This window comes from Pavona decussata, unplaced genomic scaffold (assembly GCF_977016875.1).
Source record: "Pavona decussata unplaced genomic scaffold, jaPavDecu1.1 SCAFFOLD_140, whole genome shotgun sequence".
Taxonomy (NCBI): Eukaryota; Metazoa; Cnidaria; class Anthozoa; order Scleractinia; family Agariciidae; genus Pavona; species Pavona decussata.
Window position 1 is genome coordinate 1,238,240 of NW_028145553.1, and position 14,746 is coordinate 1,252,985.

General features: G+C 40.2%; 2 protein-coding genes across 5 annotated transcripts; both read right to left on the reverse strand.

The window, feature by feature from the left end:
- Window positions 1-652: 652 nt before the first annotated feature.
- Window positions 653-6,576, reverse strand: LOC146466877 (uncharacterized). Of its 3 annotated transcripts, none has more exons than XM_085126750.1 (2): window positions 6,420-6,576; window positions 653-3,802 (listed from the first exon to the last, which is right to left on the reverse strand). In XM_085126750.1, exon 2 carries the CDS (start codon window positions 3,787-3,789, stop codon window positions 1,834-1,836), a length of 1,956 nt encoding a protein of 651 aa, XP_084982876.1. In that variant the 5' UTR covers window positions 3,790-3,802; window positions 6,420-6,576; the 3' UTR covers window positions 653-1,833. The 3 variants fall into 3 exon arrangements, with proteins under 3 accessions (XP_084982876.1, XP_084982877.1, XP_084982878.1); XM_085126751.1 differs by lacking the exon at window positions 6,420-6,576 and adding an exon at window positions 4,809-5,100; XM_085126752.1 differs by lacking the exon at window positions 6,420-6,576 and adding an exon at window positions 4,378-4,529.
- A 1,307-nt stretch (window positions 6,577-7,883) lies between these two features.
- On the reverse strand, window positions 7,884-13,979 carry LOC146466878 (uncharacterized). Of its 2 annotated transcripts, none has more exons than XM_085126690.1 (2): window positions 13,762-13,979; window positions 7,884-10,209 (listed from the first exon to the last, which is right to left on the reverse strand). In XM_085126690.1, the coding sequence occupies exon 2, from the start codon at window positions 10,194-10,196 to the stop codon at window positions 8,220-8,222; it is 1,977 nt and encodes a 658-aa protein (XP_084982816.1). In that variant the 5' UTR covers window positions 10,197-10,209; window positions 13,762-13,979; the 3' UTR covers window positions 7,884-8,219. The 2 variants fall into 2 exon arrangements, with proteins under 2 accessions (XP_084982816.1, XP_084982817.1); XM_085126691.1 differs by lacking the exon at window positions 13,762-13,979 and adding an exon at window positions 11,934-13,740.
- Window positions 13,980-14,746: the final 767 nt, after the last annotated feature.

Here is a 14,746-nt window from a genome sequence, read left to right on the forward strand (position 1 = left end):
GCATAGAGACTTTTATGAAAGGACGGCTTTTTAAGCTTGGTTCACGAAATGTAGCCAGAGTAGATATGCTTCGCACAAAATAAAAGCAGAGACATTTTTTGTGACAATAGATTTCCTTTTAAGACATTGGTGTAACTTCAAGTCGGTCGTCTTCTTGGAACTGTGAAACTTGCCCCCATTGTTGTTACAGTAGGTCGGTCCACCTGTCTTCGTTTCGAAATTTTCACTACGAGCAGAGTACCTTTCCATCTTCCTACGAATATCGAAATATATTTGTTATATACACATGAAAAACAACAAAAATAAAGGAGATAAAAGAGCGTCTTACGCTATTCACGATAGCAAGTTAAGAAAAAAAACATCGCAAAAAACTGTTCTCTAACATCCTATGCTACCCTATTGCATCGCGAACTTGTACCTCCGCAAACCACGGAAGGAGGAGAAGGATCGACATGTAAAAAACGGTCGATTTTAAATAACAGATGGGATATTCGATGCTTACATAGAATTTCTTGTCAAGAAATTCTTTGTAAGACAGTCAGCATCGAATGTATGTTGTCAAATACGTATTTCATAATAATAAGGGCTTTTCAGTTCAATTTGCAACAATCAGGAAGAAGCTATATAAACTAACCGCAAAGAATAACAATCGTGGAGTTCTTACAAAACAAATTTATTCCGTAAAAAAAAGTATTTTACACAATTGCTATTGAGTCACGAAGCGTCCAGTAGACTTACTGAAGCTTGTCAATAAATTAAGCCGTCCTCTTCGTGTTCTTCAACAACCGTTAGGGAGTTCCATCAGTGTTCCATCACTCGAAAGCAATCAATTCATGCAATAGTTAGTCATTATATTACACGACTTCTTTAATGATCCCTTTTTGTGTATTCATTTTCACTTACGGTACTAAAACTGGCCTAAAAAGTCAAAATGGAGGAAAACATGGCTGGTTTTTTCTTGTCCCAATAATTGCTCGGATTGCTCGCACTTAACTGGATTAAAAATACATCCAAGTCGCGCGCGCTGCCTGTCTGACTTTTGGCAGGACAACTTGAAAACGGCGAAGAAGGCCACAAGACGGTCATGGATACGACTCGTTGCTTACCGCAGAATATGCAACGGCATTCCATACTTCTGACTCTGACTGTTTGTATTTTGTAAAGCATGAAATAAATGGCTTAAGTTGTTCATGATTTAAAAGAGCATTTCGATGCGTTCTTCAAGCGGTCGGAATCTTACAATAAGGACAGGAGAGTACTGAGGACCCCTCAGTAATTTATCTCACTAAGTTATGGTCCTGAAACGCATCTACTACTAATGGACTTTGACAGGAGCAAACGTGTGAAAAGCTATAATAATTAAGACTTTGTGTGTATTGGTCTCTCTGGTCACTTTGCTTTTAGTCAAGAAATCCACCAATATTTTCTCTAAACGGAATGAAAATCCTTCTCTAGTATCAAGTATATGTTGAATCACGATTTCATGGTATAATAAGAGTAGCCTGAAGATATAAACAAGAACATGTTAAAACCTCGATAGTTTTATTACATTTACTTTTACAAACTTTTAATTTAATCAGTTATTCAAAACTCTAGTTGCTTCTCGACTGGGCGAAGCTTACAAAACGGGACGTTGTCACTCAATGAGTCTTCATAAAATATTGTGCTTTGCTTAATAGTCAAATCTCAAAAAGGTAGCCTACTGAACGGCTAAGGAACTGCCGGATTGTTTGTCCTTTAATTTGAACGATATGTGTGTCCTTAAATTGGTCCAAACTTCCATAAAATGATATGATATCAACATGATACAAAATGTTGACATAAATAGACTTTTTAAGCAACGCTCTTCCGAAATTCACGTTGCATACGCTCAACAAATTCCTTAGCTCTTGCCTCAATCTTCTCCCGTAGATGGTTACCAGGATTCCCCTGAGACCTTGGTTGACGCATGAAAAGCCGGAGAGCGCGCTGCCTGATGGGTTCACCTGAACTTGTGGTGGACTTTTCATCAGAGACTGTAGATAGAGATGAATCATCAGAGGTCGCCAAACCAGTAGGTTCCTTTTCGTCAAGCTTTAACAATTTTTTTTCCAAGACAGCTCTATCTGCAGTTAGATTTACTGCTTGGTAAAACATCTTGCTCAATTTTCGGCATTCTGTGGATGATGGGCCGACGATAGCCGCATATTCCATATAAGCTTGGTCAATCCTTTCTGTTAAATCATCTGTGAAGGAAGCGAAGTACTGGCGCATTTCTTGTCGATATCCCTCACTTCTTTGTCGAGGGCTATCACGAGACAAGCGGGGAAGCTTTGGAACTTTGCTAGCCAGAGAATTGCGAATTCCAGGACCTTCTTTTAATGGATAATTACAGGGTTTTTCCACTTGTTTTGGCAAGAGATTTTTACTCCAGCTGACAAAGAACTTGTTTCCATCCAAGGTTCCGCCGGCCAATTCGAATGCGTAAGGACGTGGGCCTTTGATGGGCAACACCAGACAGTCTCGCAGTTTCTCGTACCCTTGCTTGTCATCTGTCAGATTCAACACTTGAACGTCTCCGGGATGATAGCAAGGTTTCCTTATCACAACAAACTTCTGGTCAGCGCCAGGAAAATGTTTCGCGTCGTCTTCTGGCAGCGTGGGATTGAAATAGCACTCTCCGCGCTTCAGCTTGTTGTAAGGGTCGAAAATGGCAAACACCACTCGTGAGTTAGGGACCAGGATGTTTGTGCATCCAGCAGCTTTCTTCATCTCCTCTAGTTCCTGATTCCTGAAAAACTTCAGTTGCTTTTTTATCTGGCCATCGCTGATTCCTTTGTCTCGTATGTCACGCAGAAGCTCAAATTCACCCTTGACCAGCAGGAAGAGCTCGGCTGTCTCTCTGCACATGCCCTCTATCATTTCATAATATCGCGACTGCAATTCCATGAGATTTTCAGCAGGAACTCCTCCGTCAGCCAGCAGCATTATCATCCTCCTGTCCAGGTATCCGTTGTCGTAAGGGCGGGAATAATCCACTACGTCGATGAACTTGAGCGATTCGGGCATGTTCTCCTCTGGAGTTGCAAATTTCTGCATTGATAAATGAAATTGCACCTTAACGTCTGTCAAATCTTCTTTGAGAACAAGCGTACCTTCGACACCACGGAATCGTGCATGAACGAGATTGGGCGGATAAGCGGTTTTTAAGTATTCTTGCACTTCGTTAGAGAATTCAGAAGACATAAAACCGAAAACGTCTGTGAAGGAGTGTGATCCAAAAAAGCCACGTTGTACCTCTGGTTCGATCTTGTACTGGGTTGAGTCAAGTGGTATGGGCTTGTTCAGCGACGAGAAGAGCATGCCAATCTTCCTAGCTCTCTTTCTCACGTCTCGTTCCGCCAAAAAGTCGCCAAACTTTGCCAAAAGTTGATGAATTTCTTGATGCGATGCTCTCATTAAGTAGCAGGATTTTTTCTTCAGTTGAGTTTCTGAGTGACCGAGAAAAAGGTACAAACCTTGACGGAAAAATATACCTCTCTCCAAAACCCTTTCGCAGAAGGCGTTTTTTTCTTGAGGAGGAGTAATGTTAAAGGTCAACTTTATCAGCATTTGGTGATAATCATGCCCAAAGCGTTCTTTCGTGAATTCCGTTAGCAAAGAGCGTTCAAGTTCTTCATAATCCACTTCGTAGTGTTCCTTACCAGTGCCCGCGGCTTGAAATTGCACATGCAGTATGTAATCGCGGTCTTCTTTCTGTGGAGGATCGTTGGTTGGAGCTTGTATGCACAGATAATAGCCGTCAGCCATTGCGTTTTAGCCTCTGCAAGTCAACAAAACAAGTTCCAAATTTACGATAGGCACGCATCTGTCGAGATGTTACCCTAAGTCTAGCCCTTGCAACACTGAAGTCAGGGAGAGAAGTCCTTGCATTACGTATTATGCTGTGTAAGTTGAACTCTACAATATTTGAATGAATGATTAAAGCGTGACCATTTTAAGGGGCACTATGTCGGCAATTTTGCTGCATTTTCGTCAAAACTGCTCAAATATTTGTCGAAAAACGTTTTTGCTAACACGAAATTGCTTTTAGAACACAGAGAAGAAAATGTTGAGGGGTTTCTCCAAGGAAGATCTAATTATAAACAAGAAGAACTTGCGAAAAATTAGCCAATTTTTTCAAGTTGCAATCCATTTCCATTGGTAAAAATATACTTTTTGGCTTTTCAAAGTAATGCACCAAAAATGGGTAACACTGCCCCTTTCAGAAATACTGGCTTTCTGAGTAGCACTTTGAGTAAGGTGATGTTTACAATGCTGCACAAGATGGTTATAAGATGAAGGTCAACCAGTTATCGGTCATGCCATCTCAACGATCATATCAGAGCCAATTCTTACCTACAGTTGTACCACACCAACTTGCCAAACATAGTGGAAAGTGAAACTGCATTCGAAGGGAAAAGTCCCATCACTTTAGCTACTCAGATATTGTGGATAAGAATAGGTCATAACTTGGGGAAATTACCCAACTTCATCAGGATTGCGATACTTTGTCCTTTGTCATTCTAATTTTCTTTTTATCGTGTTTAAAAATCTAGTATCTCAACTCTAGCTTTACTCCCAAGAGCCATCAGTCTCATCGCTGCGAATTCAATAATCCCAAGTTTCAGTTTGTATAAAAATTAAAACAAAACAAGCAAACAAAAACCTGCTAAAAATTCAAATATCATCATTGAATGGACGCATCTAAGAATTTCATGAGTCAAAAGTAGTCGAACCTCATGACACAAATAAAACTTTCGTGCAAGCAGTCCAGTGGTGTTGCTTACCTTGTAGCACAGAATGGTTATAATGTGAATATCGACCGGTCAGCAATCATTATTAGGTTATTGTTTATTTTCTTCAGCTGTATTCGTATACGTGAAACTGAAATATTAGCTAGGGAAAAGTCCCATAAGGAGAAGAAGCTGATGGGACTTTTCCCTAAGACTACAGTTTCCATTTCTATAAGTTGAGTAGACAGGAAGTCATAACTTAAGCAAATACAGGATTAATTTCAGCCATCTTTCTGTATTCAGATGTTGCCAACTTGAAGTGTGCAGAAACTGAAATCTTAACTAGGGAAAAGTCCCACAAGGAGTAGAAACTGATGGGACTTTTCCCTAAGACCGCAGTTTCACTTTCCATATTATTATTATTCCTATATTTATTATTATTCCATAAGTTGAGTAGACAGGAGTCATAACTTGAGTAAATACAGGATCCAATAATTTAAGCCACCTTCCTGTATTCAGATGTTGCCAACTTGAAGTGTGCAGAAACTGAAATCTTAGCTAAGGAAAAGCCCCATAAGGAGTAGGAACTGATGGGACTTTTCCCAAAGACCGCAGTTTCACTTTCCATAAGTTGAGTAGACAGGAGTCATAACTTGAGCAAATACAGGATTCCAATAATTTCAGCCATCTTCCTGTATTCAGATTTTGCCAACTTGAAATGTGAAACTGAAATCTTAGCTAATGAAAAGCCCCATAAGGGGTAGAAACTGATGGGACTTTTCCTAAGACTGCAGTTTCACTTTCCATACTGCTAACAGTCCCCAGAGGCATGTTCTTAGTGAAGCTGTAGTCTAAAGGCAAAGTCCCATCAATTTATGCCCCATAGCTGTTACACTTGGCCATAACTTTTATCCGTGTATACTGATCTTCTTCTGGGATCAACATCTAACCGATAAGACTATTTCGTTTCACTGCGATGTTTTACCGGGATAAGCGGCACAAGAGAGTATTTTTAAGTTCACATGAGATCGGTCTGAAGGGTTGAACCGTTTACATAAGATCGGCACGAGTTCACATCAGAAGTAGAGATCCTGATTTCGTACGATTATGCCACACAATAACTAATGCATGCGGATTGAACGGAAAACGGAATGCTTACCGTCCGCAGCCGTCTTGGAGCGTAACACAACACTGGATTGCTGTGCTTTAAATCTAAAATGGCGCGAAAGGCTTGGCCATTTATATAGCCACATTGAAAAGCTTTAGTCACGAACAACACCGGACAAACCCTTTCAGGAAATCATAGATGGCGAGAATGAACGAGGAGTGGAGTTAATTTCGTTCAAAAAACTGTTACCATCAATAAACTCTTGCGATCGCGTCGACAGGGAAATTATCTCGTTCGTGTTTAATGTTTCGAACAGCAGTTCTTACACATCATTATGAAAGCAAGAACCACAATGAAAGATATCACGTGAGAAAACGAATCAAAAGGAAAAATAAAATAAAATAAAATAAAATAAAATAAAATAAATGGAACATGACTCGTGACTCGAGCTTGACTCGTGTTAGAACTCGATTCGTGCATCGAGTATTAAACTCACCCTCAGTATTTAATACCGCAGTTTTCATTCAGACTAAGTGAAATTTTTCTTTTGTACCTACCTCGGTAACGTAAATGCTTCTTCCTTCACATTTCCTTTACCAAAACGATCCGTCTTATTGTCCGTGGACTATTGAAGTGTTCGTTCGTTGATTACTTGTAAGTGAATATGGAAGAAGATAATTCCGAGAAAACAACCGGAAGAAGATCAAACTTTGACAGTCACGCAAGCAGTGTCATTCAGCTTCTTTTCAGTACAAAAATGTGATAACATTAACCTAACATTATGGTATTAAGTATTTCCAAGAATTTCGAATTTTATGTTTTTTCAGTTAATGCGTCTTTTTCGGAAAGATTCCCAGAGAGATCTTCAAGATTCCCTTCAAATACCAGACATTCCAGACAGAATTTAAATCTCCATTTCTCGGAAATAACTGGTCACGCGCCGGAGGGACGTACACTGTAATTTCTAGGAAAACTGTTTAATAAACTAAAAGACTATTTGGAAACTGTTCGAATAAAGGGTTTGACATCTCGTTTCAAAATGGCGGTCTCACTGAAGTAAGATCATCTTAGTAAGATTGCAAACGGAAGTTAAAAAGTGCAATTTCTGCAGGATATTTCAGCCGCACAGTGTCCCGCAAGAAGTGTGACATCTCAATACCTCAACAATGTATCGAAGGCAGGGTCAATCAGTCCTTGTAATCTATTGTGATCGAGTGTTCAACACAGTAGATTTTGCGTTTTTTTGTCTGCGAAAATACTCGGGCCAGGTGCGTTCGAGTGGCCCACATGGTTGGAGCTTAGCCTGAACAACTAGGAGTATTGCTACTCATCGTGGATCGGGTGGGTGCTAATCCATCGCAGGGTTACCCCCAGCAATATGTCGCCGAAATGGTTAAAATCTATAAAACCTATTTCAGACCAATGAGATGGCTCAAAAACCGTACCCAATGGCGCTGCACATACCTATATAGCTTATATGGGACAGTGCCCCCCTCCCGCGGAGGGATTGAAAGTCAAACGCGTTAACCATTACATAACCGCGCTTCCACATGCTCAAGGCACAGGATGTTGAAATCTAATTAATGACGGTACAAACTGATTCCGTACTGGTAGCGGTCACTTCTACACCAGGCCTGCTTCTACACCAAATACTGTAGATGAGTGTTTTAAGATAAAACCTCCGTTATGCATGATACGTCTGCTGAAGTCTCACTGGTCAGGGCTTCTAATTCCTGGGTCCCCTAACAAACTGATCAGAACGGCTTGGAGTGAAAATATTCGCCAAAAAGGCTAACATTCTTATAAAGTGAAAAACATGTCCGGACGTTTGTTCGATCGAGTAGGTACGGTACGGTTGAAACGCCACATCCCGAGCTGTCTGGGGGGAAAATGACAGAACTGTTCGGTATCCACTTTATAATTTGTAAGCATAATGGTATATTTGTTCTTCTTTTGTGCGTTATTCGAACAATTCGGCTTGATGGGGTTGGATATCAAAAATGCAATACGAGACCATCACATACAATAAGGCAAAATTTATTCAAGATGCAACTAATTATAAATGAACAAACGAAAAATATCTTGAAAAGGAAGTCTGAACAGTGTGTATGTACATTTATTAAGTTTTTCATAAATCTACTGGTCCTCCACAAAAAAAAAAAAAAAATCGGAACTCAGTTATTTCTGACCTACCGTATAATGTCATTTTCTTAAACTGTCTAAGGGTTTGTCTTTCCTGTAATATTCAGTTTAAGTTACGTTTTCTAGCTTCGGCCATCAATTGGCCAAATTTCCTGGCTGTGGTTATGGGCCAGTTTTGATAGTCATACAGACACGAGTTCTGGTCACAGGATTTCCTAAGCCACGATTTTCCGAAATTCACGTTGTACGCGCTCAACAAATTCGTTGGATCTCGCCTCGATCTTCTCTCGCACCACGTTACTAGGATTATGCGGCAGTTTTGCTCGGCGCATAAAATGTCGCAGACCTACTATGGGCTGCCTGACGGTTTCGTTTGGACAACGTTCCGCGTTTACTAAGAGCGGCGAGTTCTCATTACAGGCTGTAGGTGGAGATGGCTCACCAGGGTGGATTGAACTTGAAGGTTCCTTTCCTTTGAGCTTCAACCACTCCCTTTCCAAGATGACTCTATCTTCCATCAATTTTAGTGCTTGGTAAAATAACTTGCTCAGCTTTTGGCATTGTTTGGATGATGGACCGAAGACAGCTGCATATTTCATATATGTTGCGTCAATCCTCTTCGTCAAATCGTCGGTGAAGGTAGCGAAATACTTGCGCATCTCCTTTCGACCTTTTTCATTCCTCTTTCGAGGGCTGATACGGAACGACATCATGATGTCAGAAACTATATCACCCAGAAACGTGCGAATTCCAAAAGCTTTCTTCAGTGGGTAATCACAAGGTTTTCCCACGACGCTTGGGAGGAGATTTTCATTCCAGCTGACAAAGAACTTGTTTCCACCCAAGGTACCTCCAGCACATTCAAAAGCATGAGGGCGAGGGCCTTCGTTGGGCAACACCAGGCAGTCCCGCAGGTTCTCGTACCCTTGCTTGTCATTTGTCATTCTCAACACACGTATGTCTCCTGGATGGTAGTTTGGACGTCGCGTCACTAGAAACTTCTGTTCAGGGCCAGGGAAACTGCTAGCTTCGTCTTCTGACATTGTTGGGTTGAAATAGCACTCTCCGTACTTCAGCTTGTTGTAAGGGTCGCAAACAGCAAACACCTCTCGAGACTTTGGAACGAGAATTCTTGTGTATCCAGCAGCCTTCTTCATCTCATCTACTTCTTGATTCCTGAAAAACTTCAGACGCTTTTTCATCTGGCCATCAATTCCGTTAACTTGTATGTCTTGCAGAAGACCGAATTCTCCTTTGAAGCGAAGGAAGTACTCGGCTGTTTCTTTGCATATTCCCTCTATCAACTCATGGTAGCCCATCTGCAGTTCCATGAGTCTCTCAGCAGGAACTCCTCTGTCAGCCAGCAGCATTATCATCCGACTGTCCAGATATCCGTTCTCGTAAGGACGGGAATAATCCACTACGTCAATAACGTTGAGCGATTCTGGCATGTTCTCATCTGGGGTCGCGAATTTCTGCATTGAGGAATGAAACTGCACCTTAACGTCTGTCAAATCTTCTTTAAGAACAAGCGTACCTTCGACACCTCGGAAGCGCACATGAACAACACTGGGCGGATAATCAATCTTTAACATTTCTCGTTCTTCTGTTGAGAATTGAGACGACATGAAACCGCATCCTTCGGTGAATGTGTACGACCTGAAATAGCCACTTCTTATGTCTGGCTCGATCTTGTACTGGGTTGCATTCAGTGGAAAAGGTTTGGTCAGTGGCGAGAAGAGCATGCCGATTATTCTGGCCCGCCTTCCCACGTCTCGTTCCGCCAGAAAGTCGCCAAACTTCGCCAAATGTTGATGGATTTCTTCATGGGATGCCCTCAAGAAGTAGCAGGATTTTTTCTTTAGTTGGGTTTCTGAGTGACCGAGAAAAAGGTATTGACGTTGACGACAAAATATTCCTCTCTCCACCACCTTTTCGCAGAAGGCGTTCTCTTCTTGCACAGGGGCAATATTAAACGTCACCTTCATCAATATTTCGTGAAAATCGCCTTCAGTGCCTTCTTTTAGGTATTCTGTTAGGAAAGTTCTCTCAAGTTTTTCATAATCAACCCTGTAATGGTTCTTGCCGGTGCCGTGAAATTGCACGTGTAGTATGAAGCTTTCGTCTTGGTCGCTTCTAAGTGGGAGGATATTAGTTGGAGCCTCAATGCAGAAATGGTAGCCACCAGCCATTGGGATGTTACTCCTGAAAGTTAACAAGGCCAGAGTTTCCAGTTTAAGTTTGGTACACTCTAGAGGAAACTTGTTCGCTGGTACTATTCCCTACAAAATCAGTTCAGTCGAGGATTTTACTTTTGTGTACCCAGTGATGCCCTGCTAAAATAATAATAATAATAATAATAATAATAATAATAATAATAATAATAATAATAATAATAATAATAATAATAATAATAATAATAATAATAATAATAATAATAATAATATCGGAATCAACCGACGGTATTTACCGGCAGTTGATTCCGTCTGCGACACAGGCTACTGATCGGTAGGCCATCGTTAGATCCTCTGACACGGATGATCGTCCAATTCGATTACAAATTATTTCCTCGTTGCATCATGTCTAACGTCTAGAGAACCCCTAGGGACACCCATTAAGTCCAAATACCTATCCTGAACTCTTAGTACGGCCCTCTTTGAGGTAGGTAGGCAACCCTCCCCAGAGTGGTGAAGCGTACTGGATCTTATGGCCTGGATCTTAGTCTGAAAAATGGTTAGTCCAATTTTCTTAGGGAGAAAGGCTATTCTAACGACTGTTAAGTGACACGTCCTCTCGCTTGCTCTATGGAAGACCAAAAAACTTCTCTTAGCAGGATACGGTCATGGCTACAATCATATCTAAGATAAAAGTTCTTGGGACAAAAGATTTAAAACACTTATATAGACATCATATTTCTCCTCATGTGAAAGAACACGCGCTATTTTGTACAAGTTTTGCTTTCCCCCTCCCCCAATCAATGTTGACTTGAAAGTTGGAGTCATGAGCTCAACACCGTTAGTAGAATAGCGTGGGGAACAAGACTTTTCTCTTGGCTAACTATATAGAGATAGCTAACAATTTTGTTTGGTCCAAGACTTTTGTCCAGGATTGTAGCGGTACTAATAAGCACCCATGTTAAAGGTTTTCCACTGAAACTTTAGATTTCAAGAAGGGGAAAATCCTACAATTCTAAATTGCCGTTTTGAAGGTACTTTATTCCTAAATAACCACTTCGGCATCCTTGGCTAAAATGTGCCGCCACATTTACAGTATTGACTACGTGGTCATTTATCCGATTGGCAGAAAACCAAGCAGGTTAAAAATGTACAAGAAGCTAAGGTATAATGTCTTGAGTGCGAAGAGAGAGCAGATTGAAACTCTGAGTTACATAGTTCCTGTCCCGCGGTTTGTCCTGGGAAAGTCTCTTCGTGTCAACACTTCTTTTTGTCAAAAAAATAAAAATAAAAATAAAAATAAAAAGTGAAGTCGTGACGTTGTTTCTCGAACATTGAAACTGGTTGGAATTGAAGTAAATAACTCCGAGGAAATTCCCCTCAAATAATGCTTCTACCAACGTGTGTACCACTGTATCAGACACTGTAATGTTTGCACAGGCTTGAACGTTGATATGGTCCTTATTTATCATTGATCGACCAGTAGTTGCTGAGTCTCAACCTCCACGTGGTAGACGTTCTACAAGCTTGTCACGCGGCTCTCTCCTCAGAGAAATTGCGTGACAAGCCTCAACCTGAATAATAACCTTGTCGCCAGGGTCAATAAAATGGTGGCAACGGAAGTCCCTTGTCAAAAAACGGTTTACGTGACCCCTAATATCATATATTAGAGCTGTTTTCAAAATGGCGCAAATATCATTATTATGAAATTGGTTGTTTACGTGATCCATTGTATTGCCAGGGTCCGTTTCTCGCCTCCATTCACATATTCAGAGGACCCTGGGCCCAGGTCGTTTGTTTTAAGGTGACATTGATATGCTTTGCCAGGATCCAAAAAAACATCTGTGGATGATATTACTTCTGGACGAAATGATTTCGTTACGGCATCACTTTCGGTTTCTTCTCACATCCCTGTCTCTCAAGTCAGTCCGACGTTTCATTTTGGTGCCATATCTGTTTGGAAGGCCATCATTGCCTCAGAAATTCGGATTTAGTAGTAAAGAAAATATAAGGTTTTCATCAGAAAAATGTCAGGTCAAAATTGAAAACAACAAATACCTTTTGTTTTCATAGGGGCACACGTGTCGTTCAAATGCGAAAAAGGGTCAGCTACCATTTTCGTAAAGCTAACAACATGCAGCTCGTAAAATTCGGGGAATTCAAATTAATTCCATTCCCTACAGCTTTCAAAAACTTAAAATTTCAGCTTAAGCACCCGAACAGATCAAGCTTTATTAGATTACAGAAACCTGACTTTGCACGACACAAAACCAGCTAGGAACACAATTAAAAGACAGCATTTTAATTATATTGCTGATGTTAAATGCCCGGTTCCTTCGGTGCTGTGTGCCATGCTGTACAAACAAGCCATCCAGTTTCTTATCATCTCAAAGTTATTATTTTTAACTGTAGTTGTGTCAGTAGAAGCTTCTCAGAGTGCACCCTCTCAAACACACTGGAAGCATGGCAAGGAAAGTAAAACTGCATTTGTTGGGAAAAGTCCCATCTCAATTTTTCCCACCGTACATATTATATTAGCATTAGATGGGGAAAATTCTCTTCCTGTTGCCCGTTTCTCAAAGCTCCAGAGGAGTTTCTGGGCCCAAAAAGTGGTTTTGGAATTCCTATATATAGTATTAGTGGCGGATTTTAGTGGAAATTAGCCCGATGTCTGTCGTAATCAATCTTATAAAGTTGTCCATAATATTCGCTTGAGATTTACAATACTATTTACAAGGCTAAAAAGTTAAAAAGATATTAAAAACCAAACGTTTTCGACTAATCAAGTTATCCTCAGGGTAAATTGACTGTCCGGTACATGCATATTTTATATGCTTTGTAAGGCTTAATCATCCAACAATGGAGCCCCAGTCTAAACAAACAAAAACATTCTTACGTAGCGAAACTGTTCCCATCGGGATTTAAAAGATGCATGTAGCGGACGGTCTTTTTACTCTGAGGAAGACTTGATTAGTCGAAAACATTTGGTTTTTAAATTTTTTTTTTAACATTTTAGCCTTGTAAAAGCTATTGCAATCTTATAAAGTTTAGAACGTTTGTCGTTTCAAAATTATTTAAAGAGGCCGCGTCTCGGGAACTGAACAAAAACCGTGCACGTAAAATACTTTTTCGTACTCGAAACGTTTTCGGGAAGGTTCTAAGAACTTTGCTTCTTTTTTTGGGCATGTTTGTGTTGTCCAATATTCCAGAATAATTGCTATAATTCAAAGTTTGCTTTTTCAGTTCAGTTTATCTTAATTAATCTTGAACTAATCTGTCGTTCACATGTGATCGACTTGGAATAAATAATCACATCACACCATTCACTAGATTGCTCTTTTCACATAAAAAGGGTTAGGAGTATTAAAACTGCTCCTATCGACAAGATATGGCCGACACCGCAAGACTATTCACTTTTGCCGTAACCTCATTTATATTATGTATTACGTGGCACAATTTCTTTCCGCGTCAGGGCCAGTATCCAATTGCGCTCTTTTACACACACCTACTGCAGTTCATACTAGTCTTTCTACTTAATTCTGAACGTTTCATCCTTAATGACTAATATAAGTTGAATACCTACCTCGGCCACCTAACAGTTGTCTTCCTTTGTCTGCTAAATGGATCTGCCTCAAGTTTTCAGTACACCATGGATACTGATTTATTATTCATTTATTATTCAGCAGAAAATTCTTAGAAAACGGCCGGAAGAGAGATACCACAATATCTCGTTCCTAGGCTTTTCTCGCCGGTCGCATGCCAATATCGCTACGCTGTTACTCAGGTCTACTAAGCCACAATATAAAAGTGAAGTCCGCACCGACATTTAATAATAATAATAATTTATTAATTTGTATTGCACTTTTTAACATGCAATGATCAAAAGCGCATTACAATATTAGAATATACTAAGCATGTACATAAACTAAATTTAACAATAATAAAGTTTTTACGAACCTTTATACCTAAAGAAGTTGAGTATGTAATAAGCGTGATCTGGTGTTTGGATAAAAAGGAAATGAAACTAAAACCGTTTTTAAAATTTTCATGTCTTTATGCGCGGGCAAATAAAGAAACATTGAAGAAAGCTGGATATCAGCGAGTGTCATGTTCATTCATTCGTATCTTATTACACAGACACATGCAATGTCAATCATTTTTAATTCCCGGAAAGTGTTGAGCTCAGGTGCTTCTAGGAAAACTGTTTTATAGCCAAGTAAAGGCAAACTGTCAATCAGATGTTAAATAGATTATAACGTCTTGTTTCACGACGCCAGCCGCACTGAAGCTAGAGGAAAACTTTCAAGTTCGAGATCGGCGGCCGATTGATATTTCTAACCAAACCACTCCTTCTCTACAAACACTGATGGAAGCATGCCAAGGAAAGTGAAACTGCTTTCGAAGGGAAAAGTCCCATCTATTTTTCCACACCGCACCTATTATATTTGACAGGAAACCGTAACTTGGGGAAATTCCCTTCCACTGGCTTCTTTGGTCCGATATTCGTTTTTAATTGAACTTGAACTAAGCTGTCACTAAAATATTTTCCACACTGTACACCATTTATT

Bases quoted from the DNA above. Each gene is read 5' to 3' on its own strand.
- LOC146466877 (XM_085126750.1), bottom strand. From the start codon at position 3,789: ATGGCTGACGGCTATTATCTGTGCATACAAGCTCCAACCAACGATCCT.
- LOC146466878 (XM_085126690.1), bottom strand. From the start codon at position 10,196: ATGGCTGGTGGCTACCATTTCTGCATTGAGGCTCCAACTAATATCCTC.